The sequence below is a fragment of the Bemisia tabaci genome, chromosome 10 (assembly GCF_918797505.1).
Source record: "Bemisia tabaci chromosome 10, PGI_BMITA_v3".
Classification (NCBI taxonomy): Eukaryota; Metazoa; Arthropoda; class Insecta; order Hemiptera; family Aleyrodidae; genus Bemisia; species Bemisia tabaci.
Genome location: NC_092802.1, coordinates 4,377,016 through 4,404,635, shown reverse-complemented (window position 1 = coordinate 4,404,635; position 27,620 = coordinate 4,377,016). Strand labels below are relative to the sequence as shown.

The 27,620-nt window shown below is 39.9% G+C and overlaps 2 protein-coding genes across 5 annotated transcripts in view; both read left to right on the top strand.

Moving 5' to 3' along the window:
- Nucleotides 1–26,774, top strand: part of LOC109041900 (myophilin) — a 143,600-nt gene extending 116,826 nt beyond the window's left edge. Inside the window, exon 5 of one of the 2 annotated variants that reach the window (XM_072304876.1) lies at nt 26,193–26,774. The gene's annotated coding sequence lies outside the window, so the exon portion shown is untranslated. Of the gene's footprint in view, nt 1–25,455 lie in introns of both variants that reach the window. The other variant, XM_072304875.1, reaches the window with a different exon arrangement.
- Nucleotides 13,790–22,397, top strand: LOC140225582 (uncharacterized). 3 transcript variants are annotated; one of them, XM_072304872.1, is made up of 7 exons: nt 13,790–14,817; nt 16,753–16,861; nt 17,412–17,623; nt 18,210–18,263; nt 18,933–19,277; nt 19,857–19,926; nt 21,325–22,397. In XM_072304872.1, exons 1-7 carry the CDS (start codon nt 14,677–14,679, stop codon nt 21,438–21,440), a joined length of 1,047 nt encoding a protein of 348 aa, XP_072160973.1. In that variant the 5' UTR covers nt 13,790–14,676; the 3' UTR covers nt 21,441–22,397. The 3 variants fall into 3 exon arrangements, with proteins under 3 accessions (XP_072160973.1, XP_072160975.1, XP_072160974.1); XM_072304873.1 differs by having other exon boundaries at nt 13,793–14,817; nt 19,857–19,941; nt 21,325–21,417; XM_072304874.1 differs by lacking the exon at nt 19,857–19,926 and having other exon boundaries at nt 13,792–14,817; nt 21,325–21,417.
- Nucleotides 26,775–27,620: the final 846 nt, after the last annotated feature.

The window sequence follows — 27,620 nt, the reverse complement described above, 5'->3', positions numbered from 1 at the left end:
GAAAAACAACGAAATTATAGCAACAAATCCAGAATTCAACCTCCTTTCAAGGTTGGTGACTATGTTCTGATGCACCTCCCAAACCCAAATCCTAACGTTTGCAACAAACTCAGAATAAAATACAGCGGACCGTTTAGAATAGTCGAACAGATCTCCCCAAGCAGGTACAGGATCGATACGGAAAAACGAGGGAAAGATAAATTTATCATAGTGCAGGCCGACCGGCTCAAAAAATACACGCCAAGATAAAAACATAACAAACAACATGCAGCGTCAACAGCATGCACTTTCAGGCCGGATGGCAAAAAAAGTGTTACGCACCAAAAAGAAACAAAACAAATAATACACCGAGTCAGCAAAAGCGAAACTTGGCAGACACACGCCAAAGAATCAGGTTCATTGTATCCGAGGAGACTCTCGCACATCTCTCACCTACATCGAGCCTACACGCCGACCACGCAAACAGAAATCATATTCAGGAAACATGATCACTGTGTACATCCTTGCCTGCCTCACCTTCTGCACCCAAGGCATTGAGATTAAGAATCTCACACAAGGAGTACTCTTCGATAATATCGCAAACATTACAGCGACAAATGCAAAATGGACGGTGACACTACAATTTGATTTGAAAAAGATACATAACAACCACGAAAAATTAGCGCGGGAAGTAGAAGTAATTCAAGCTAACATCGTTACGGTCGAAAATGCTACCAACTGCACAGATTACACCGAAATTAGATCAAACATTCAAGGAGAGATGGAAATATTGGAGAAAAACCTTGCATCTTTCATCGCCATTATGCCCACAGAACCATCAAGAATGAGAAGAGCATTAGAATTCATGGGAGACGCCATAAAATTTTTCTTTGGGAATTTAAATGCTGAAGATGGGAGGACTCTTCATAATGACATCGATAAAATCCAATTGAAAAACGAACAATTTTATCACAATGAAGAACGACGACTAACGCTTATAAAAGAAGTTGAGAAGTCTCTAGGGAACAACTTCGTACAGATAGCAGCCGAAATAAACAGAATCAATGCCGACCTATCCACCGTTGTCAACTCAAATGCAAAATTAGCAAGCACAGAATTGGATTCTTTAAAGAAAAAGTCTCATTTAACAAACAGACTACAACTTTTGTGCTTCCAGCTGTCACAAATTCACACAAATTTAAATGACCTCATACATGGAATTATGGACAGTCTACACGGAACTCTATCCCCTTTTCTAATTCCAAGCGAGTCTTTCCTTCGAATACTAAACCAAATAAATTCCACATTGAAATTAAACTCTAAAATGATATGGCCCGTTTCAACCAGTAACTTGGCAAAATATTATAAAATCGCGTCGGTAACCGCAATGCGGCACATGAATTGTCTGCTGTTGAATATATCGATTCCCATTGAAACCGGGTATGGAAACATTGAAATAAACAGAATCATCGGATACCCAATCTACTGGAAAAACGCTCAAAATTACATCGAGTGGAACCTGAATCCTTACATTGCCATCAACAGGCACTCTCAAACATTCTATCTTCCCTCGGAAATTGAGGTTTCAGGATGCCTAAGCAAAGCTTGGCATGTGTGCCCATTTAATGTCGCGTGGAAGACAAACTCCTCCGCTACATGCGAAGCAAAATTATACTTCGAAAATTCTTCCGAACTGTGCACGCGGAATGTCATCAAATATTCCGAGGATAAAGCAATAAAAACAACAAATGGATGGGCCCTTACGATTTCCAAACAGGGAATCATGTCAATAGTTTGCAAAAATCAAGAGCCAAAACACGTCCGCATCACGGGAACAATCCTCATCTCTGAGGCAAACGACTGCACCATCATGACGGAACATCTGAAAATATACCCTGAGGAACACAATACGCAAAAACTTTCTGGAGATTTTAGAACAATTAAAATTCCCGAAATAACAAACATAATACCCGATCATAAGCAGTTTCAAACACTAAACTTAACAGCCAATACAGAACTTGCGTCTCACCTAAATCACATATTTACGAAGGAGAAGTCTGTACCGCTGCAAGAATTTATGGCAGAAATAAATAGTTTTGAAAGTTCCCCCTTCATAGGGACGAACACATTAATCCAGGGAGGACTTAGCATCAGCAGTATAATAACGATAGGGGCGATTGGATACTTGGCGTATAACATATTCAGCCAGCGTCAGCATACCATCATACGAGTAGCAAACCCTGTGTGAATTTTCTTAAATTTCAGAGGAATTTTTTTTTGCTCATTAGTACTTTCAGTCAAAAAAAAAAAAAAAAAAAAAAAAAAATAAATAAATCAAATGCAGCGTCAGCAAGTGTGCTAAGAAGTGACGGCAGAAACCGATGTCATTTTGCAAAAACGTCAACAGCATGCACTTTCGGCCGAATCCAGGTTCGCCGACACCGGTAATCCAGTCAGCACTTTGGTGGGTTCAGCGGAGTTCAAAAACTATTTTCTTCTTCTGGTTATTTTCGCAAGTCGAAATCGAGTCAAGTACACACGCGCCTCGCGATTAGTCGGGTCAGTTACATGTTCTCTCTAAAGTGAAAAGTGCACCATGGATACAGACAGCTGGGAAAATGCTGTATTACGCAAGATGAGGGGCGACGACGACGTCGATTGGTCGAGTTTCGATACCCAAAACCCCCCAAAAATCGCGGAAATAACAAAGAAAAAGCTTACCATCCAGGAGTATGCCGCTCGACGGAAGGCCTACGAGAACTCTATTATTTTCGAAGAAGACATCATGGATATGATGAGTGCATGGACGGATATTCAGGAAACTCCAGAGACAACGATACGGTCACATCACGATACAAATTGCAAACCTACAACTTCAGAAAATCCCCAATTACAGTGGAAGCTACATTTACTCGAAAGCGCCAGCTCAGAACGGGAAAGTTATCGCCCGCTCTTAGCCAATCACAGAAAAAGAAAAACAACCAACAACTTTGAAGATTTCATTCCGGCTAAGCGCGATTTAACAGAATGTTTCGTTGAATTAAAGATCCCTGAAAAGTTTCTGCCGCCAGAACTCCGACAAAAAGCCAACGAACAAGCCGAAAAGGAAATTCCGACAGAAGAAATACAGGAGGACCCAATAACACCGAAGTGCACAAAATCAGGGGATCCATTTTCCAATGCCGACACATCTTTAATAACCACATCCCAGAATATCACGCGGCACCACCCGGTGATCTACGATATCATATGGGCAAGGAGTGAGAGTACAGCATCCACGTCACAGGAGGACAAAGCGGTCACTGTTGAAAACCCGGAAGGAGAAGTGAGGAAGCGAAAACAGCGGAGGAAGAAGACAGGAAAAGGACAGAAAGCGAAACAACGGAAGAGGCAAAGGCGACGGAAGAGGCTAGAACAACATAAACAAAACGGAGAGTACCTGTGACACTCCCGAAAGGTCAGGTATCAACAAATAATGTGCTGATTTTTTTTTTATCTCTCATCTCCTTTTTCTATCAACCCCCCCCCCCCCTCCTTATCTGCTCATATCCACCTAAACGTTTAAAATTTTTTTTGGCTGAACATTAATACATTTTCCCCGAAATGATCCTTAAATCTGGCACGAAAAAGACCTCGAAAATGTATGTTATCTGCAGGAAAATGGAAATTAGACCGTCAAAACAGGGTTATTTGTATTAAAAAAAAAAGCTTCCCCGATAGTAAAGTTTGAATTTTCTTTTATGTTTATTCCCATTGTAATTAATTTTACTGCATTGCGATAGGTTGAGTAATTCCTATAATTAAAAAGTTATTTGTGCCTTCACGCGATTGCGAGTAACCAATTATTTTTCGTTCCAGTAGTGTAAAAATAGCGCAAAATAAATATAAAAATATTAAATTCTAAGTTTCAAACATTGAAATCAAAATCATTGAGATAGTGTGTAGTATTGAAATATTTTGCTCTTTAGGTTTGTTTTTGATTTTTATAGTTAATTTCTTTTGAAAATTCCATGAGTTAATATAAAAATATTAAGTTCTAAGTTCCAAGCATGGAAATCAAAATCATTAGGATAGAGTGTACTTTTGAAATATTTTGCTCTTTGAGTTGAAATTTTCGAATTTTATAGTTAATTTTTTTGGAAATTCCATGAGTTAATATAAAAATATTAAGTTCTAAGTTCCAAGCATGGAAATCAAAATCATTAGGATAGAGTGTACTTTTGAAATATTTTGCCTTTTGAGTTGAAATTTTTGATTCTTATAGTTAATTTTTCGGAAACTCCGTGAGTTACATGTTCTACAAAATACAGTTACAGTTTTTTTTTTTCTCACAATGTTCTAAGTTAAGTTTTTTAAGCCTGCAAAGTTTCAAATTAATTTTCATTCCTTTCGCAAAAATAACATGTACAATTAATTTTAAAACATAGCATGTAAGATAGAAATATGTACTTTTATTTCAGTTTAAGAAAATTGCTCGACAAGATCTCTTTTTCTCTTCTTTTCTTTTTTCTTCTTTTTTTTCTCTTTCTCTCTCTCTTTCTCTTTTTTTCCTCTTTCAAAATATCTCACATAAATTTTCGCCTTTTTAAATTCTTCATGATTTCTCTACAGCTCAACTACAGTCATTGGGTTATGACATCCAACACGCATCTTCTACTCTTTCTTTTTCTTTTTCTCGCGGTGAAATATCAGGAGCATTTCGGACGAGTCTCTGATACGATTTTTCCATTCATAGAAGCAGAGCGCGGTTGCCTGACATCAGCACGCGGATTTTGCACTGGAACCAGACATTTTCTCTTTAGTAGCGCACCCAAATTCTCTCATTCCTTTCTTTCAGTGAAAATATAATCTTTGCAAGATTATATTTTGCCCGGGAGGGGGGAATGTGAGGAGACGCCCAATTTTCCCAGACAATTCATCATTTCAGGGGGAAATTGGCAACGTCAGGAGGAGCACCGACTTTAGGAAAAATGCTGATGTCCGCTGGGAAATGCGCATGCGCGCCGCCGGCCGACCCGAGCGTAGGGAGCTGGGCCACTTGCTCCGACGCTCGAGGAAAGCCAGTCTTCGCAACGTGGTCGTCTTATGCACTTGCTAAGGACTCCGGTCTGCAGTTGCATGTCATTGTCGAACCACACCGTCAGACGAACGACTCCGGTTCGTTCTCAACACCGTCTATATTTTTGAGTCTTTTCTCCCCCTTTTTGCTATTCTTTTCTGTGTCTTGTCGAGCCCTTTCATTTGATAGAATAGCCAACTCAAACAATATACAGAAATTCAGTCAAGGACAGACCTTTTCTCTCTTTATTGACTACGTCTTTCGTTTTTTGGGAGGTCAACGACTGCCCCCCCCCCCCCCCAAAAAGCCCCCACTGTTGTGTTGCGTCGTGGTCTGCACGAGATCTCTCTCTATAGAGAGACCACGGGCGACCACTGTCCGACACAACAGTCCCCCCCCCCTGGAGTCCTGTGACGTCAGCTCGAGATATCTCTCTTTAGAGACGTCCCGTCGACTGACGTCGCGACGCTCCAGAAACGTCCCCTATCGAACCCTAATCAGGGTCACCGCACAATGCGACGTAAATTTGACCTTGGGAAAACGTTTGGTCTCCAACGTCTACGAAAGCACAGTCGAGGCTTAATCCTTGACTTTTATGGATTGTTATGCCGTAAGCTAAGGACACCGGAAATTGTTCTCGATGGACGAAAACCCCCGGAATGATCTCAAATTTAGCCACAACTGGATCCAGCGAGAGTTCCCGGCCGTTCTGCATCTGCAATTTTAACTGTTTTGGAGTTTTGTTTTTGGTTATCACCTCCGTGATGGTTCCAACAGCTCCGTTCACGTACCCTAGAGTAACGTCTATATTTCTCAGGAGCATGACCCTCGCTCCTTCTTTGACCTTAATAATTTTGTCTAAACCAGCCGTTCTGGAACAGTCTCCTTCTAGTTTTTCCAGTTTTTTCAGGGCTTTCTGTTTATCAGATAATCGGCCGTCGACGGAATCTCGGGCATGCAAATCGACTTCTTTACCAGGTAGAAGCGACAGAACAGCATCATTGAGTCGTTTGCACATCCTTTTCTTCGGAAGGAGACAAACTGGTTTATCAGGGTTGTCAAGCAAGTGCTGCGCTAACTCTTTGGTCCGAGCATCCGAGTTGATCGTTTTGAATTCTAACTTACGTTCTAGGAGCTTCTTTACATCTGCATTCGTGCAGCGACCCAAACGGACGTTCGCTAACAGCTCGCAAAAACTGGGATCGCTCTTCTGCCGCATATTGATGAGAAGCTCGTCGTACGTAAACAGATTCTTCCATAAATTGAAATCGGCCATAGATCCGAAGTGTTTTACTCTTTCACCATCCGACAGCGATTCGTACGGTGGATTCTGGTCGACGGGAGGTAATTGAAGTAAGTCTCCGAATACCATTATGTGGAGATTCCCGAAAAAGGCGTTTTCTTCCTCGAAGGTGTTGAAAATCTCCGACAGCCGCAAATGAATGAACATCAACATGAGAGAGGAAACCATGGAAATTTCATCTATGATCAAGATGACGGTTTGCTTGAGGGCGAGTCGGAGGATGTTGAGAACGGTATCCGAGAGCCTGCTGTATTTCAAATCATTCCCGTGTTGAACAGGCAGCTGAAGCAAACGATGGAGAGTTTGACCTGAGATGGCGGAAGCAGCCATTCCAGTGGGCGCACAGATAGCGACGTCTTTACCTTTCGTCTCTCGCACGTACTTTGCTATCGTTTTGATGAGGAAACTTTTACCGGTTCCACCGACCCCGCTTACAAAATGTCGCATAGGGGTATTCGAGTCCAGTGTCGATTTGACGAAATCATAAACTCTGAGTTGATCCTCGTTCAGCATGGATTCTAACGTCTTCAAGTCCTCAACTTCATCGATTTTATTCGCCGCTTCTCGGTACTCTTTCACAGCTTCCGCTGCCTCGTTAGCTCTAAATCCATAAGGATCTTCATCGGCATCTAAATTGATGTCTTCCGGTTCTTCTTCAAACTCTGCGGACTTCTCCTCGATCAGTCTCGTAATCTCTTCGCGAGCAGCTTCTATAGCCGAACGCTTGTGATGATACTGCAAAGCGTCGTGTAGGGAGTCTTGCTCCGCCTTGAATGCCTCTGTGAAGGTTGCATGACTGCCTTTCAAGTCATCGATTTTTCGCCAAGGTTTAAATAGCAAAAGGAGGCTGTAAAAATACTCCTCAGGCTTTTGTCTCGGATCGAAATTGTAATGATTGACGAGATGCAGCTTCGATCTTTTGCGGACGTACCCGAAATCCGGATACGGGAAGAAAACGACACCGGGTTTGGTCGGTTGAACCGTGATAATGTCGTACTGGCTGGCAAAATCGTAGAGACTTACACCATTCAGTTCAGCGGGTCGATTCGGGTAGTGATTATCGACAAGCGACGGACAGTATAAGTTGGTGCTTTTCGGATCTTCCTTCGCTATCTGTTCGATCTGCCCCTTCTTCTTCAGCTTTCTGCTGCGAAACATGCCAACATCTACCCATTTGAAGGAGGTATCCTTATCGGTGAAGTGCAACGGTTTGCCTAACAGAGCATCAGCTGCTTCTATAGCATGGCATTCCCGATGGGAGAGACATCTGGAGGCGACGCTCCACAACTTCTGGCGTAAAGTTTTGAGGCTGTTGATGGAACTGAAGACATCCTCCATTCGACTTTTCTCCGGCTTACAAACATACTTCGAGATGTACCGCGCAACAATACCACTCTTCTCGCCGACAAATTGGATATCCATATTTCCGTATCCAACTGCTAACAAGAGAGCGGGGTTGTAATCGTTGATGCGCTCTTCTCCCTTCTTGCGCGGTAAATCGTAAAGTCGAGAGTTCGCTTTCAGGTTCCTTCGTCCGGCAACAGCTGTGGGCACATCACGAAGCACTAATTTATCGGTGACGGGTCGAGGAAAGCCGAAGCGACACACCGGTAGCTTCCCATCCTTGAACTGCTTCATTCTGGTGCAGTATCTATTGTCGCGGTGCGTCTGGTAGGTCACGACTTTCTTGTGAAGTTCGGGAAACGTTTTTGCATCCGGCACTGAGCAAGTTATGTGCTTCTGAATGAACGTGGCTACGTCTTCGCTGGACGCCTTTCCCAGAATCGGAGCATCTTTTATCCAAAGTAGAATGTGGAAATGCGGCGCGCCGCGTGATTGATATTCCCTTCGAACATGATAGTGTATCACTTCTCCTAGCGGGCCGTCCTTAGACGCTGTCAGGAAATTCATCATCGCTTTCAATTTCTGATCGCAGAACTGAGCAATGGATATTGCATCCTCAGCGATGAGAACGGATGTAGTTTTGCCTTTTTCTTCATCTCCTCTCATCTTTCGCAAATATTCATCCACCTCGGGATCGTCGTACAGAGAAGGTGAAAAGGTGAAAAAGAAAGTAGCAGGCCCGTAATTATCGATCATAGCGATCAATTGAGCCAAAGGGACTTTCCAGAACTGTTCTGTGTTTCTCACACGCTGGAAAATGGAGCACATGTCGCGTTCCAATTCTTCTTCTCCGAGTTTCTCGAGAAAATCACCAGCGGTCCGTTTAGTTCGGGTGATGTTCAGTGTCTGATAAATGCCTGCTGCTATCTCCCTGTTCGTCTTTTGATTATTCAGAAAGAAAAGGTATTGTGTATTCATTCTGAATTGAGAATGACGTGACATTAACTTTGCCTTCGCGAATTCAGAAAACTCTATAGGTACATCTCTTTCTTCGTTGAAGTAGTTCCGACCATCAGGGAATAAATCAGGAAAGCATTGGGCATCCAAGAGAGGAGCTCTCGAATCTATGATTGCTCCTTCGACTTTTTTCATCTGAAACAATTCGGAAGAGGATTTATTTTCTCGTGAATCGTAAAGAGGAACAATCGAGTAGTTATCATAAAATGCGTCGTCTTTGGAACGCTGCGTGATCATAGCCGCGATTTCTGCCAGAGACGAGGGCGCTGCTTGATCACTTTCTTCATCGTCAGAATTGCTTGGTGCAGAGCGACGATCTTCCGGCAGAGCCCCGATATCACTCAGCTCATCTGAGAGGTCAAGATTTTTCACTGGACTCTCGTCGCGCTGGCTGTCACGTCTTAAGTTGCCGGTCTTTTTTGGACCACCGGGAGTTCGTATCTCGTCGTCACATTCGTCTTCGTTAGAGTCATCGGGATCAGGAGACGATCTACCGACAGGTAGCGCCTCCGATTGGCTCTCCCTTTGACTTGCGCTCGGATGCGGAGGAGTGGACGGATTATCCGGATCATCTGCGGTTGCGCTCGAGGGAGGAACGGTTGATGGATTATCCGGATCGTCGTCACTTGCGTTTGAATGAGGAAGGGCGGAAGGATTATCAGGATCATCGTAAATGATTTCCTCCAGTTGCTGCAGGAAATCCTCCGCCTTCTCTGGAAGCACTATTTGCTTGTACAAGTCATTGTGAGTCTTCAACCATTGCAAGGCTTTGAGAATATCGGAGAAGTTGACTAAATGCTCCCAAACTTTTTTCTGATTCGTTGGTAGACCACGTATGAGCAAATAGAGCTCTTGATTCGGCATTACAGCCTGTTCATCTCTCAATACTCTTTTCAAAGTTTCTTCCAGAGGTAAGGGCAAATGGAAGGTTCGACCGACCACTTTGGAATTTAAGTGAGAAGCCGGAAGGTGCTTCCCTGACACGGTGCCTGCTTTTGCGACAACTTGAAACGCTTTCGCCCGCTGGATAAAAATTCTTTCAAATTTATTCAGTCCTTGAATGCTCGGAGGCACTTTAGGTACATCCATCTTGTTCAAGGTCGCAATTGATGGCAACTCGCCTTTGCGTATTTTCTTCAAGCAAAATTTGCAGATGTAATCTACGCAAACACCGGTTTCGCCTTTTTTATACAACTCATTCCACCAATGGTTGTCGGGTGTGGATTTCATTCTACTCAATTCGATTAGCTGATCTCGCTTGAGTATTTTTTCACACGAAAAACAGTAATTACTAGGGAGATCATTCATCGCTTTGTCGAGAGCTGCAAAACATTTTTTAAACTGCATGTAAATGCCATCTTCATCGGTGTAAGTGTCACCGCCGATCGTGAATTCGCCTCCTTGGAGCCTCGCTTTTTCCGCTATGGCCTCTAACTTTTCCCGGTTAGCTGTGTATAGAGCAGTATCTAATTCGTCGATCTCGGACAAAATTTTCTTCATAGTTTGCAGCGATCGAACAGCAGTACGTACATGAGGGTAATGAGACATTAGATTCTGAAGTACAACTAGCGGGGCGCCGTTGCCATCGGTCATTCTACAAACTGCGGAATGTCCTTTCTTGCAACTGAGGTGGCATGTGTTCCTGCACTCGTTCATGCCTACGAGGAAATGAACCATCTGTCCTAGAGTGGTTTGTTTCAGTCTTCTGAAAACTTTGCCAACTTTTCGGATAGCGGTCCTATCACTCGTATTGCAAAGCGCGCTGCAGTCCCATCGTAGAGACTTTTTGAGCGGTTGTGTTTCCGGGAAAATATTTCTAACTTTTCCCTCTTCATCGACATTTAAAGAAGGGAAGGGCACGAGATTTTTTACCTCGCGATTCCTCCTTATGCCTACACGCTTTCGTAGAGGGCTTTTCATTTGAGTCCTTTTGATTCTCAATTTGATAGCCTTGTACGCAGTATCGACGAAAAATGGATCCGTCACCGATGAGTGTTTTCTAACACCTAACAAAGCTTCACCTCTCTGACCCAACTCGGAAGGCGCACTATAATTTTCAGCGACGTCGACCCATTTTTCACATTTCGTTTTCAAACTTTCATGAGCCTTCTGAAACATAACGATCAGTCTTCTCCTGGCTACCATGGCCCATTTTATAAGACATCTGGCCTGCGTACTGGCAGAGGCGAGAGAGCAGCGTTTGAAACGGCGAGCAAGGCTATTCCTCAGTTTCGCTTCACTTTTTCGGAGACGAAATAGATTTTTCTGCGATTTTTTAATCCTCAAGAAGTTTTTGAGCTTTTTGAATGTAGGATTAAAAGGCTGATCGACTTTGCTGAAAAGAGTAGTATCTCCTCCGCGGGGAATAGCACGTTGTGCCGGAGGAAGAGGTCGAACTCGAATACCTCGGTTGTCTCCTGCTTTTAGCACCCTCATTCTTCTCATGAATCGACTGACAGGAGTGAAGGGTTCTTCCTCTGCGATAGACAGTCCTTGACCACGCTCAGAGAGAGGAGTTGCAGTGGCTGAATTCAGGGTGCTACAAGGTGGAGCAGTACAGGGACCCTCTGTATGAGGAGAGGGGTCAGGGATTGGATTCGGAGCGTTTTTACCGAGACCGTTCAGGCCTCCTAGACTGGTTCTTGCCCTCGAGGATTTACGCTTGAACTTCATACGCCATTTATTTTGAAGTTTTGCTCTGGGACGTAAGGTTCTACGCTTAACCTTAGGAGAAGAGAGCGAATTACATTTTAGATCGGAGGCGTTTTCATTCGACATTGATCGATCAGATTTTTCTAAGCTGGCACGAGTAAAAGAGCTTTCGATTGATATCGGTCTCACCTGCACATTACAGTCTGCAGAGCCTAAGTTAGTCTGCGCTGATAATTGTACGGATGAATGACCGAACGAATTTCTCTTCTTTGCTCCGCCTAGATGACTAACTAATCCTTTGTGGTTTCGAACTTTAGAACGCCTTGCCTTCTTTTTTAGAGGAGACGCACAAGAGCCTTTCTTGCTTGGACTCTTTTTCGTTTTAGTTTTTTTTATGGGATGACGGAATTTCCTTTTGAGTAAGAAAACAGTGGAAGGAATCTCTTCCGTATCGGATGTTTCCGCTCCATCAGAACTCCTGTCTCTTTTTTGCATCGTAGTGATGATTTTCTTTCGAAGAGGAGATGCAAGGAAGTCCTCTTCATCAAGACTTAAACGGATTGCTGACTGTTCAGCTGTTTTGGAGGGTAGTTTCCTTTTGAGAGAGAACACCACCGTATCACCGAACTGATCCTCCTGGATATCATACGGTGTAACTGTCGACTCAGCAGGAAACAGAGTTCGTCGCCTCCGGAAATGGGCGTTTTCGCCTACCGAAGCTGAATTGGTTACATTTATTTGCTCTTTTACCATCGCTGAACTATGATTAGCGATTGAAAGGTTGCAAATGGCATGCCTTCCAAATTTATCTGGCACCGATCTCCCGATGACCAAAACTTCATCAGTTGGACCCACAGGTTGATGATCACTCTCAACACGGGGTTCCTTCAGAAAACATGATGCCTCATTTTTTTCAGTAGTGAAACATGCCTCAGAATCGGTAGGTTTGATCAGCTTTAAATTTTGTTCAACTGAGAACATGCACGAGGGATCACCATTTGGTGTCGCTCTGTACTGGTCTTCCATGTCATCAAGAACAATGCCGACACCTGCCTCATCTGCTAGGGATTCATCACTACTGACAAAAAAAACCGGTTGCTGTGGGGGTGCGATGGTTTTTTCCGCAGTGGAATTTTTGTTGCAGCCCCTCAGTTCTATCGGATTCAATTCTTGTCGAGGAGAAAACTCAAGTAAGCGCTCCATATCAGGACCTGCTTCATTTCCGTTTCCATTTTCGACTTTAACATCGCCAAAAACTGACTTATGGAGCATCAGCGAATCACCACTGAGCAGGAAAGGCACCTGACCCCCCCTATCAGTAGTTTGATCTTCAATCATCAGATGCTCTACACCATCAGTCAATTGCATCAGTCGCGGCGTTTGTTTTTGAGAAAGCTCAAATAAGCCTTCATCTGGACTTGTTATTCTTGGCTTTTCATTCTCAGCAACATCGCTAGAAACTGAGATACAAACTGACATTTCAGGGGCATTGGGATCATTTCCTTCGGCACTCCCAAGTAGTTCAGAGCTAGAATTCATGCACTTTTGGCGTTGGTAACATTTCTCATCATAAAGTCGTTTCCGCCTAACTTTGGAGGTGCCAAACTGTTGCAAGGCATGATCGGCACACTTTGATACTTTGCCTAGAGTGTTGCTTGCAGGCGATGTGGTACAAACTGTAGGAACCTTCAATTTTTTAGCTATATACTTTTGTCTCTCCTTTGATTTCTGTTTTCGAATTTTTGATACCATTTTATAAATCAAGGAAAGAAACACATTCCACAAATAAAAATTCTTTAATTTGTGAGCTGCACTAAAGCTATCTTCGCATAAAGAGTGTATAACTCAGCTTATGCTACTGTAGCTAATTTGTGCAAATAACGTAAAACTCGACTTAGACAAGTGCAGATTTTGGCATGAAGAGTGTACAACTCAGGTTATGCTACTGCAAATTGCTTGCGTAAAGAGCGTAAAAATCAAATTAAACTAGTACAGATTTTCGCATGAAGAGTGTATAACTCAGCTTATGCTACTGTAGCTAATTTGTGCAAATAACGTAAAACTTGACTTAGACAAGTGCAGATTTTGGCATGAAGAGTGTACAACTCAGGTTATGCTACTGCAGATCGTCTGTGTAAAGGGCGTAAAAATCAAATTAAACTAGTACAGATTTTGGCATAAAGAGTGTATAACTCAGCTTATGCTACTGTAGCTAATTTGTGCAAATAACGTAAAACTCGACTTAGACAAGTGCAGATTTTGGCATGAAGAGTGTACAACTCAGGTTATGCTACTGCAGATCGTCTGTGTAAAGGGCGTAAAAATCAAATTAAACTAGTACAGATTTTGGCATAAAGAGTGTATAACTCAGCTTATGCTACTGTAGCTAATTAGTGGAAGAAGCGTAAAAACTCGACTTAGACAAGTGCAGATTTTGGCATGAAGAGTGTACAACTCAGGTTATGCTACTGCAGATCGTCTGTGTAAAGGGCGTAAAAATCAAATTAAACTAGTATACAGATTTTGGCATAAAGAGTGTATAACTCTGCTTATGCTACTGTAGCTAATTAGTGGAAGAAGCGTAAAGCCAAACTTACAATGGTGCAAACAAAATTTGGTTCAAAAATGATAGTCCAATTGTGCCGCAACTACGAATTTCCGCATTGAATGAAATATATTAACTAGGGGATATATTTCCTCACTAGAGAAATAAACAATAAAGAGTTAGTAGAAATAGTAGTAGAACAATGGCAAATAAACAATAAAGAGTTGGGAGAAATAATAGTAGAACAATGGCACGATAACACACGAAGAACTAAGAGATTTCACAAGAAAACTGAAATATGAGTCTCAAGTTAATTTATGTTAGGTCGTATTAGTAAATTATGAAAAGAAAGAATGGAGAGAAATATGGACGAGAAAAAGTGAGCGTTTCGAGAGAATTTTAATAAATCAAAACTTGCATCGAAACGGAATTATAAATTTTTCGATTCTCAGGGATACAGGTTAGGCTTAGATTTTCTTACTCCTGCATTCCCACATTCCGCATCATCATTCAGTTCGTTTCCCTGTCGTACCATTTGTTCCGAAGCCATGGTCCATTCCCTCACGGACTAGATTTGGAAATATGTGAGATGAGACATCATCACATCTACTTAGGAGCCTAAGCAACTGCCACTGGAGCCAATCAGGAATTAGATTAGGCTATCCAGTTTATCCGTTATGAGTAGAGTATGCACATACATATTGAATCGACATCGACAGGGACGGTCCGCAACTCATGCGCATGCGCTCTCAGACTCCGGCGGACGAATAGGAGAACATGAAAATCGAAGAAGAAGAAAAAGTGGAGGTTACTTTACTTTACTTTCATTCGTTTTTCGTTCATTTGCGTTTAGTGGTTGTGATTTTGATCAGAAGAATGAAGAAAAGTAATAATTATTTCAACGGGCTGATTCCGAAAGTAAGTATCATGTCTGATTCATTCTCACTTTTTTCTAACAATACATTCAATAATCGGATTCAATCTGCAGAACCCTTGCTGAAATATATGATGATGATTACATGAAACCGAGTTAACCTTAGGCCTCTTGCTGTCTACTTAAGAAAATGGCTTGGACTGGATAAGGTTTGCGGTACATGTGCGTATCTTCGGATAATGTGAATGTAATGGAAAGATAGGGTTTGAAATTCTTCCTTATAGTATTGCCATCCAGGTCACAGGAAATTCCCAGACATTCATACCAATGATATTTAGGAAGGCGTTAATTTACAGGGACATAGCCCATCATGGGTGGTGGTAGCTATAGCTAGAGTACCCGTATGAGGAGAGGATGAACAGATTAGGGATGGTCGAATATTTAGATATTTGATTTTCGAATCATCGGCACCGAAATAATCGCATCACATTCGAATATTCGCTTCCGAAGCATTCGAAATCGCAAGATTCGAATTCTCAAATATTCGCAATTATCGCATTCCAATTCGATATTCGACCATCCCTAGAACAGATCATTTCATGGAGGGGTTAGGGCAGCCAGCCTTCTAACACACGAAATTTCACTGCCAATCTTCAGATTTGGATTCAAACCAAGATGGCCAAGAATGTTCACAAATGAGGGTTCTTACACACAAACTGGCAGAAATAAGTAAATTTTGCTAAAACTAAGTCAAATAGATGGTTTACAAATTATGGGGAGGGGGGGGGGCAACAATATTTATTAATACACACTAACTCGTTCTGAATAATTTGTATTCATAGGCTGGCTGCCCTTTTGGGCCCTAACTTTATCCGCGAAGGCATTGGTGAAGGCCTGATGGATTTTAGGAGTTTCACATCTGTCAATAGTCTCCCTATATACGTACTCTAGTGGTAGCCACCTCCGGACAAAGTCTAAACTCGGAGCCTGAAGCGGCCTGAAGGAGAAAGGTGGCAGCCAACTACTGAGACACATAATTCCTTTATTCGAAAATTGAGTTGGATTTCACTGGAATTTAGAGATAACGGCACCACCGATTCTGGGGATCTTGATGTCTACAGATGTAGCAATAGTAAGGCTTGGAAAGTGGAAGAGTTTCATTGACAGCCATTGTTTTTTGGAGGTTTGCAGTTTATACAGAAGACCAGATTAAATTCTCAGGGCTACAATGACAGTTGGATTGCATTTTGCAAAAAGGAACCACTAGCATTGCAATGTTGCTAAGAATGTGCAACTTCTTTTGTCTTGGAGGAAAACCACGATTATCCCTTAATAGTTTCTATTTTACTCGCTAAAAACTGTAAATTTAAGACAAAAATTACCGTCTAAATTTCACAGTTTTTCACAATTTCCGCAATTTAATTGCATGATGAAGTTGCACAATCTTAGCATCATTGCAATGCTAGTGGTTCCTTTTTGCAAAATGCAATCCAGTTGATCCATGTTCTTTACAGGGGTTAGTCTTTATCTTTTTGCCATGATAGAAATGAAGTTCCTTGGTCGTGAAACACTTGGAACCATCAATGTGGAACCAAAGAGAAATCAGGAAAGCAAATTCAGCCAGAACTTTTCTCTTGTGCCCAAAGATGAAATCGTAGTTTAAGTAATTATTTTTCTTAATTCCTTGGATAAGATTGTCATGTTGTGGGAGTTATTACACAAATGTTATGTTCAACGAAAAGTGAGTTATTCAAAATTTGGCTGTTTGGTTACCAAATAAATTTCTGTTGAATGATGTTCTGTTTTGATGAGAGGTTCGCCAATCTTCTTTTTGAGGAAGTCCAAATGAGAATAAAAAATTATGTATTATGTATTGGAATGGGTTTTTAGGAATTAGGAAAAGCTAACATTAATGAAAGCATGTGGAAGAATAATATGTAGGTCTCATGACATTAATTTATTCGTATCCTTTTTCTCAGGGTTCCCCAGGAGACCTGCATTCAATGCGTGTGGAGAAGGTTAAAGAAAATTTAAGAAAAATGTACAACGTCAAGCAGGCCCCATACGCGGTCATTTCCGGCATGATTTGTGAGTAACAGTAATTCATTCATGTTCGTTCTGAGGAAGAAAATGCTCGATAACAGTAGTTGCTTTGATTCCATCATTTTTTCTGTATGATGTGAGAGTCGAATTTCAGAAATGGGGTGTGAAATGGACTGTGTTGAGCAGAAAGGAGCCAACCCGCATTTTGGAAAAAGTTGTTATGTTATGAGTGGTTTTGAACTCGACCACTGCTTGAACTTGAAGTTACTTTTATATCTTTTATATTGAGTCGTATGCAGAAGGGAAATTTTAAGGCTCTTTTCCTCGATTCAATCCCAATGTGGCTTGGTTCCGTTCTGTTTAACTCCGTATAAGTATGATGCATCTTGGAAAACTGTGTTTAAGATAAAATTGAGTCATACTTTTTTATTGAATAAGGAAGGGTTTCAATTTATAATTTAATAAGAACAACTTTATGGCACTTCTATTACATGTGATACTATCTATTGAAAGTCTGAGGTTAATCAAAGTACTTAATTTCTCTCCTTTTACCATGTAGATCCTCATGTTTTTTACATATGATATTATGTTTCAGTAAATGGGAAATCAGATGATTTGATAATCATGGAAATTGTACGCTACCTTGCCCCGGCTCCTCCCCCACTACCAGCAATTGGACCACCTGGATATCCAGCCTCGGCTCCTCCCCCAGTACCAGCAATTGGACCACCTGGATATCCAGCCTATCATCAATTATACGGTCATCAATACGGAGCAAGTCAAAGCTGGGCAGGGCCCCCCATGCAGGTAACTTCAAATAAGATGTATCATAATTATTCTATTTCCACTCTCGTCTGTTTGATTTCTCTTCTATCAGTAAATAATTAAATTCAGTGGAAAGTTCTGAATACTGCTGTAAGTAGGCAAATATAAGAAAATCAGGAAGGCTATATGTAAGGGGAAGTAGGGGTGGGATCAGAAAGAGAAAGAGTAAAATACCCTCTTAATAGGCGGAACCTCTACATAACAATATAAGTAACTTGGGTGACAGTTATGTTGAGTACAATATGCTTCTTTGAAACAGGCCCAGTATGGATTTTCTTACATGTGTGGCAAGGCAACAATCCATGGTGAGAGTAAGTGATGGAAATTTCATGATTGGTTTTTGAAAATTGGTTCTTCAGCAGTAATGACAAATAATGATTAATTCTAGAAGATTCACAAGAGAAGCACCAAGTCCCACCTTCAAATCAGGAAGAACGATGGAATCCTATCGTATCTTACTTGTCTTTTTGGAACATAATTCCAGTTATTATTTTAATTTCTATCCTTTTCTTTCATTAAGTATTTTTTTATTTTTATTTTTATTTATTTTTTTTTTGTTTATTTTTAGAATGATGCCTTTAGGGAAGCCATAGCATACGAAATGGAGAAGTTTAAGAAAGAGGTAAGAGTTTTGACTACACAGTTTTTAGATTGAAGTCACATAGAGAGTTCCTGATTCCGGATAATTTCATACTTTTTTTGTGGTAAAAATGTTGCTTCTTCATAATTATTTAAAAAATCTCTCGGAATAGCAAATAGTTTTCTCTTCCCGCCTAAAAATTGGTAATTATGAAGGAAAATAATTGTGTAAATTTTAATACTGTCCTTTTTGGTAAATGCGAGATCCAAATGTCCAAGTGTGTCTTCTCAAAACAATCTAACAGGTTTTGTGGAACGCTTCTAAATTTCAGAACCAGGTAATATATTAATTATTTTAAACAAGCAGATTTCAGAAGAAAAGACTCCATGTAATTTTCTAGCTGCTCTTTTTCATTTTGATTTTTGAAATTGGATGGAAGCTTTGCCAAGGCAGAAATGAATGCAAGAAAATTTTTTACAAATTTAACTTAGAAGAATTTTGATCCAACTAGGATTGGCCATCACTTAATAAGTCAATGAATTATCACTTTTTACTGTGATCAGAGATAAAAAAAGGGGTGATGAAGTAAATTTTTAACTTAACAATTGGCTGTCACTTAATGAGTAAATGAATTATTACTTTTTACTGTAATCACAGAGAAAAAAGGGGTCATGAAATAAATTTTTAACTATACATTTTTCTTGTTTGTAGGAGCGAATGAAAGCCGAAGAAAAAGAGAGACTTGAACGGAAGGAGAGAGACAGGAAGGAGCGTGACCGTAAGGAGAGAGAAAGAGAAAGACGGGACAAGGAGAGGAAGTTGGAAGAACAAAGAGTTAGAGAGCGAGAAGAAAGGAAGGCGAGAGGAGAACAGGAGAAGAAGGCCAAGGAAGAAGAAGAAAAGAAGAAGGCCAAGGAAGAAGAAGAAAAGAAGAAGGCCAAGGAAGAAGAAGAGAAAAAGAAGGCCAAGGAAGAAGAAGAAAAGAAGAAGGCCAAGGAAGAAGAAGAAAAGAAGAAGGAGAAAGAAGGAGGATCAAAGGCAAAACGAAGGAAGAAGGTAAGTCAGACATTTTTTTCTCTTGAATATTTTTCTTGCCATAACGATGAGTGAAGAAATTTAAAGAACACTCTCTGCATGTGCCAATATTAATGAGAGGTGGGGACACTAGGGGGAATTTTTCTCCCGCCATTCATCATTATGGTGTCCATTGTTCAGAACTTGAAAAAGTAAAGAAAATTTGGTGCTCAAAGAAATTGTAAAGAAATTGGTAAATTTGTGAGGAAAGGAAAGATGAGGCAATGGTGGTGTCAACCTTTAAGAGGTATATTTATCTCTTGCAGTTTCAGGCATTCAACGCGAAACAAAGTGAACAATTAAAGTAATTTTTTAAAAAAAATAAATCGTGGGGTAAAGGAAAAGGCATTCCCACAGGCGAGGAGAAGCGGCAGCTGCTGGTGGTCACGATTTTTGTTTTTGAATGTAGCAACAAAATAGATTTGTACTCCGTGCAGAAATTTCTGTTATTGGTCTTACAGTCTGTGGTGTGAATCAATAGCTCAGTCATGACTTTCTTCAATTACCTAGGTGGTAATAGTTGCAACAAACTAATATAATAAAGAATTTAATTTATTCCAGCCTCTTAAAGACATGCCGGTGGGAGAGTGGGTTTTTCATTCTATTCTACATTCCTTCATTCAACATCATCGTAAGTAAGATCATCGTAAGTAAGAAATTGTGATGCAAAGATAAGAGGCTTTGAATCACCATTATTATGGATGGAGTGGATTAAAGGCTTGCAATGCTAATGCTGTAAATATTTTCCTTTTTTTCGTTCCAAGTCGGTGAATTGCTTTTTGTCCTCAAATTTTCAACGCTTGCCTGATTGGTTGTTAGAACGTTTGATTTGACTCTTTTTCAATAGTTTCCTCTAAGTTTCACTCTTTTTTTTCTCTCTTGCACTGGAGTTCCAGCAGTTATGAACTGTATAATATAAGAATGGCTTCATTTGTATCTTATCTTACATACCCTGGAATTCCAACTGGGGTGAGCTGCATAATATCAGAGTTGCTTCTTCACTAATTACTAATTATTTTATTTTTTCCTTTCAAGTTGGTGATTTGCTTTTTATTCACAAATTTTTTAAGCTTGCCTGGTTGGTTGTTCGATCGTTTGATGATTTGTCTCTTTTTCAATAGTTTCCTCCAGGTTTCACTTTTTTTTCCCCTTGCCCTGCAGTTCCAGCGGTAATGAGCTGTATAATATAAGAGTGGCTTTATATATAATGTAAAAGTGGCTTCATATAATATAAGAGTGGCTTTATGGGTATGTTATACCATGGAATTCTAACTGGGGTGAGCTGTTTTATTCACAAATTTTTTAAGCTTGCCTGGTTGGTTGTTCGATCGTTTGATAATTCGTCTTTTATTCAATAGTTTCCTCCAGGTTTCACTTTTTTTTTTCTTGCCCTGCAGTTCTAGTGGTAATGAGCTGTATAATATGATGAGAGTGCCTTCTTCCCTAACTAGTAATTATTTTATATCTTGTGTTTTATTCTCCCATTAAGTATCACTTTTTTTAGAGAATTTTCTTAGTTTGCACGCTTCGTAGGTTGTGGATCTGGTTGTACAATTTCATTTGATTTCAAGTATAAATTCATTCAATTTCTTTTATTTTTAGGAAGCAACTTTCCTCCCACAACATGTGTCTTTCATATTAATCCTACCTTGATTAAGAAGGGATCTACAGGTAAGTTAGGTGTACAATGGCAGTTGTACCGAAGTGAAGAAACCGAGTCATACACCTTTTCACATTCTACAAAGTGAGATATATACACACATACAACATTGATAATTACTTGGTATACGTTGTTTTTGGGCTTGAGTGGATGCTGCCGCCTAGAACCTGGCAAACCAGATTCGTTGATTATATATATGAAAATATGAATATTTTAGAAACGCCTGATATAAAATTGATTTGGAAATTATAATCACAAGGTATTCATCGGATAGTAATTTTCTAAATAAAAATTTTGCTTCGTCTTATCTAAAAAAGGACTGTTGAAAATGAAAGTAACGTTTTTTTTTTATATGTTCTTTTGTTTCAGGGCGGCCGCAGGTGATTTTTTTTTGTGTGTGTTATGTTATTGTGCATAAGAAGAAAGAAATACATACACCTTATTCTAAAAATCGTGATTTAACCTGTGTCTTTTTGATTTGCTGACTTTTTATTTTTCTTATATGATAATAAATTTTTAATTTTTCTTTTCGTCACGATAAGATGAGATGATTTCAAGAGGATTTTTCACTCGGATGGATAAACATTCAAAGTGGGTGAACTTGCCAGGCAAAGGCACAGATAATCATCAACATGGGAGTGACTTAGAACAATTCTGTATTGTTCGGTCTCCTTTCTGCGGTAGGCCGAAAACCAGAATTTACAGTAGAAACATCACCTATCGACGGTGAAACTGCCAGATGACTGATCTCATTTATGGTGTTTAAAAATCTCATATTTTATTTTTTTGAGGAGACCAAGTCTATATCATTCCTTGAAATTTTCACAGAGTTTTCTCTGCACTAAGTAAGAGGAAAAACCACAGATGGTTTTAAGAATTGACGCTGAGTAGTTTTTCATAAAATGAAGTGTGACAGGGAAATCTGTGATGTTGCAAACCGAGATACGAGGTATGGTAGTCTCACCGTCGCTAAAGCTACATACCTAAGGCTAAATTTTATATCCTACATTTTGTGACACCTTTCTTTTGTTTGTATAAAGGTAATTATAGATTGTAAACTAAATGCTACACCTCAATGCAGGTAGGTTAATTAGATGGCATTCGATCATTAAAGCTACTCGAGGGCAGATAGCAGGTCTGGCAACTATTCAAATTACAACTTCTCTGAGGTACAATTTCATCATCAGTAATAACATTGCATGATGCTGTCTCCTGAAAAAGTGTTTGGCAAAGTGAGCAGGTATCACTGTTTACTGTTTTTATATGAGATGTCTCCAAAGGTGTGGCATTCCTTATCTTGAGGAATGCAACCCGTTTACTCCCCGCTGGAAGAGATAACCAGTAGAAGTTGATGCTTTCGCAAGCTATAAAATCATAGTTGCCACAATTGAAATTGTAATAGTTGCAAAGGCATAAATCTTCTGATCTGTAATGAAACAGATGATAACATCTCATTTTTATGAACTTGTATCTGCCAATTCTGGTCATGCAGAGTCGGCAGCGATTGAGTTTCAACACACTATCAGGGTAAAACGCAGAATACAATTTTGCTTCTTGGTTTTACTTTCAAGGATGGTAAAAACAGTCCATTCTCTGTCACACCTTCAGGCATGAACTTTTCATCCAAGGACTCAAATAAAGGACAACTTAGGAGCCACTTGGCATGTATGATTCTTCTGTATTGGTCCGTCCCTTTTGCACGATAGACGGAGAACCAGAGGTAAAAGGAAAAACATCACCTATACTCAAGGCTTAATTTTATATTCTACGCTATGTGATCCCTCTCATATGATTCTATTGAGCGAATGATTCTGCCGGTAAGTTAATTATGTAGAGCACTATCTCATATCTACGCTGGGAATTGCCAGGAAGATCCTACAACCATCCGATTAAGGTAACTCTCACATCATTACAGTGGCAGGTAAAGTAAGCAGGTATTTATGAGAGATTTCTCAACCCGGGCATTCAATGCCCACTTTCCGTCAAAGAAGATGCTCTGTTGGTTTATGCTGTTGCAGCCCAAAATATTGATCACAACTAATATTTTTAGTCGCCTCAGTCTCAATCGATAGCTTTTATTATTCTGCCAGTTCTGGCTATCCAAAGTCCACATCTAATGAGTTTTTACTCACTTTCAGGGTGTGCCAGAGAATTATTTCTTGTATCCATTTTCCGTGCTAAATGAACCAGCTAATTTTCTGTCGCACTCTCATAGTGGGTAAATTTGCCAGGCGAGGACTCAGATAATCTAGAGGTCAGGCGGCACTGATGTATTATATCGAACAGCCGCTCTGTTTTATCTCCTAAACGTGGTAAGCAGTGACGGCAAATTTGCGTCACCAGGTACTGCAAATTTTAGCTGATGTGTAGAGAGGTTGTCACCAAGGTTATCCTGCACTAGTTATAGCATCTCAATTTTATCAAACCAATGAAATAGCAGTATAGATACATACCTTCTGCACAGGTCAATATGATAGACCTTGATTTGAAGAATTTTATCCAAACACAGGCTTTGACGATTCAATCGACTTCTGACCCAGAATCGAAGAGACTTGATAATAATCAAATTAAAGCTAATGCTTGAAGTCAAGTATCTTTGATTTTGTGACATTGAGTTGATTTCATTGAAGTGGTTTTGTTTCAGTGAAGCGTAGCTTCTTTAGGTGAACACATAACCAAGACTGACGGGTGAATGCATTTACCGGTTATCCATTATGAAGCATCCCAAGTCTATGAAAACATACAGGCTTTAGGCACCAGTTGCATGATACACTGAGAAAACACACATCAACTCCTGAAAATGTAGGCTGCCTAGCTGCTAGCAAAATTTTAGTAGAAAGTGGAAACGCAGAATCATTCCCACCGATTGAGATCCCAGACACACATCATCGTATTGAGGGAAAGGATGATTTTCTGGTGGAAAGTTGCTGAATCTGATTAACGAGAAATAGTATCTAGGACTCACTATAGTGGGATATCATCAATCATTCATGAACAATTACTTGAAAAGATCACTAGATCAGGGCCGCTGGGAAGAAATGGCAGGTTGATCCGAGTACTTACAGTGACAACTAAATTTATCAAGGGTGCGGGAATCATAAAAGGGTTATATAGAAATGGATCCAGTTATATTCGGCTAGGATAAAATAGATAGAAACATACATCGATTAATCCATCTTATTTTTATTATTTAAATATTGAAAACAGTAATGACATAAACATAACCTGAAATTTAACTTCTGGAGTCGGCGCTCACCATCCATCGCGCGGTTCTACAAGTTGTTTTCAAATTCTGACTGTTTTGAAAAATTGAAGGACCCGCTCCTTCTTTCAATAAATTCTCCTTTCGACGCCCATATAAGTCCGCAAACTTTCCGAAAGGCACATCCTGGGAGTCTACAGATTTGAATCATACCTAGTTTAATGGATTTTATGCTACCCTTACCTCCACAGCCCTAGGGACCGATCGACATTCAAATCGTCAGAAAACGGGTTAATTATTAAATTGTTCTTCTTTATACGCCATCTATTTCAAATTTCCAAAAAATCATATTTAGTTTATGTGACGCTGATTCAAAATATCTATACTTGTATGGGGTTTTTTTCTACGGTATAGCTGTAATGTCAGTGAACTAAACACGATGGTCTCTCCCGCGACCGAACGTTTCGCGGGCCCCGTATCTGCTCAACAATTCCATCATTGTCATCTTTTGGGGGTCCATGTCGTCAAAAACTAATGTCATGTTTTGGGGTCCAAAATTTGTCGTTAAAGCTTAATAACTTTTTTAATATTTAACTAAACTTAAAAAGGGTGGTCATTACGAGTGGAGCTGAGCATACTCTACCCAAATATTATAGGGTTTTTGGGGTTTACTCTACGACTTAATTAGTAGGAGAGCTTAATGGACCGCAAACCGTGCAGAAAAGCCCGGTCGCGTTGTTTCGTGTAAAACTAGTTAGGCAGCAGCCACCCGTCTTTTTTTTTTTTTTTTTTTTTTTCTTTCTTTAGGTCGTCAAATTTTTAGGGGAATTTTTTAGGATTGGGCCGGGGTGGCTACCGCCACCTAGAACAGGCTTTGCATCCGCCAGATTATGGATGAAGTGGATTTAAGGCTTTCAATGGTAATGCTGTAAATATTCTCCTCTTAAGTTAGTGAATTCAGATTTCTTCACTACATTTTAACCCTTCCCTGGTCGGTTTTTCGATGCTTTGATTTGGCTCCTTTTCATTACCTAATTTCCTCTAGGTTTCACTCAATTTTTTTTCCTTTTATCTTGCCTGGAGTTTCAATGGTAATGAGCTGTATAAAAGGTGGCTTCTTTGATAACTATTAATTACTTTTTTTGCCCGTGTTTTATTCTTCCATTATTACTTTTCTTTTTTATATAAAATCTACAGTTGGAAGGGACCCGATTGTAAGTTCAAATTTAAGCCAATAGTGGATCTCCTCTCACTAGGAAGTGAGTAACTGGAAGGGAAAAAACAGTAAGTAAGGAAAGGTGATGTAAAGATAACAGGCTTTGCATCACCCTTATTATGAATGGAGTGGATTAAAGGCTTTCAATGGTTATGCTGTAAATATTTTTCCCTTTTGAGTTGGTGAATTGCTATTTGTCAACTGGATTTTAACCCTTCCCTGGTTTGACAGTTCATTCGTTTGATTTGACTCCTTTTCGCTACCTAGTTGCCTGTTGGTTGGACTCAATTTTTTTTTTTTTCCATTTTATCTTACCCTAGAGTTCCAGTGGTAATGATATAAAGGTCGCTTCTTCGATAACTAGTAATTATTTTTTTTTTCCTGTGTTTAATTCGCCCATTATTAATTTTTTTAGAGAATTTTCTTCGTTTGCTCCCTTCGTATGTTATGGATCTGGTTGTATTATTTTATTCCAGTATAATATGCAAGCTGCTTTCTCCTTATTCCCCTAGTATGTCCCTTTTATAATAATTCTAGCCTGATTAAGGAGGGATACAGATAATTAAGCGGAATCTTTATTAATCTAATCGATCACAAAACCTCTAAGTCGAAATTTTGCCCTGGAAAGTAGATAGTGAATATTCAGCTTCCCTTTTACAAACTTTAGAAATTACACTCATTAGATAATAATTATCTAATTTAAAAATTTTGCTACCTCTTTTCTAAGAAAGGATTGTTGATAATTTTAATTAATGTTCTTTCCTCTTTTTTTCTTTTGTTTCATTTAGGTAATTAACGTTCTTTGTTCTTTTGTTTCAGGGTGGTCGGAAATGATTTTTTTGTGTTTCATTGGGCTGCCTATCATTCTAAACACACGAAACTCACTTCGTTGATTGTTAAAAATCGGCTTTTATTAACCTGATGATGTAAATGTTTTGCTACATGAAATTAAACAATTATAATTTTTCTGCAGTCAGTAGTAATTTTATTTAAATATATATCATTGCAATATGCTACTTCGGCACTGCGGTCATGGTTCATGTCGTACTTCTTTTCAGGGATATCTGCAGTTGAGTAGATTTTGAAATTTAAAACACATCTCTTTTTAAAACTAAGAGAGGGTTGAAATAATTATCTTTTACCATGTATAACATTCTGCCAAATTTTCCTCGGTTGATGATCTCACAAGTTGAGTTTTGAAGTCAATTCAGCCGTAGCTTTCCGAAGAAAATTTCTTCTTCGATCCAACAATCAATGATTAATTGTCGAAATAGCCTCGAAGTGATTAATGAAAATGACATCGAAGGGTGCAAAAAAATAAGACAGACCCGAGAATGTTTGCTACACAGCAAGTGACCTGTCCACTTCATAATTAAAAATTAAATGAATTACATTTTGCAATCAGGAACCATTATTTCTGGTCCATTTTAGAAACAACATATATGCTGTTGGTTTCCCTATGCAGATATGTGCTTTTATGGGAGGTTACAGAAAGGCTGCTAGCCCCTCATCGGACCAAAACGCACACCGAACTTTTCCTTGTATATGCCTCCAAAGTACATGAAATGACTCCTTGAGGGCAAGACGTATCCACACAGGCCAGTCATTGCGCAGCTTTTTTGAAATCCACTCCCCCGCCTGGCCCTAACTCGCAGCACTCATTGCTTCGTCACAATGGGTGCTCCCATAAGAAATACATTGCAGGCACTCAATACTACGTCACTGGGCAGTAGGGTACCAAAACTCGTTCTCAGGAATGACTGACATGTGTGGGTTGGTCTTGCTTGAGGGGCGGGCAAGTCTTACTGAAATTCACGTCGTCTTCTGACAATGAGCTATAATTTTTACCACGAAGAAGAAGAAAATCGATTTATCATTTTTCTATACACGGTAGGTATGTCTATGAGAGGCACCAGGAACGCCTTCAAAAATTATTGATGCAACCCGCACGACTCCGAAGTCAGCGGAAACTTTCTTAATGCGTCTCATAACTAAGATTTTCCCCACGCAAGAATCCCCTTCAAAAGTGAATGATGCAACATATTTTGGTATTGTAAGAAAAATATTCAATCTTTATTTTTCGTCTTCTCTTCTCATTTCCCGCATTGACGGAGGAGAAATTTTTTGGAAAGGATGACGCGCCCGGCACAATGCGTAAAAACAAGAGGGAATGGAATGTGGCCTTCGACTATGAATGTTCGTTAAGGAATATACTTGTACAACAAAGACGGTACTGTTTCTTTGGAA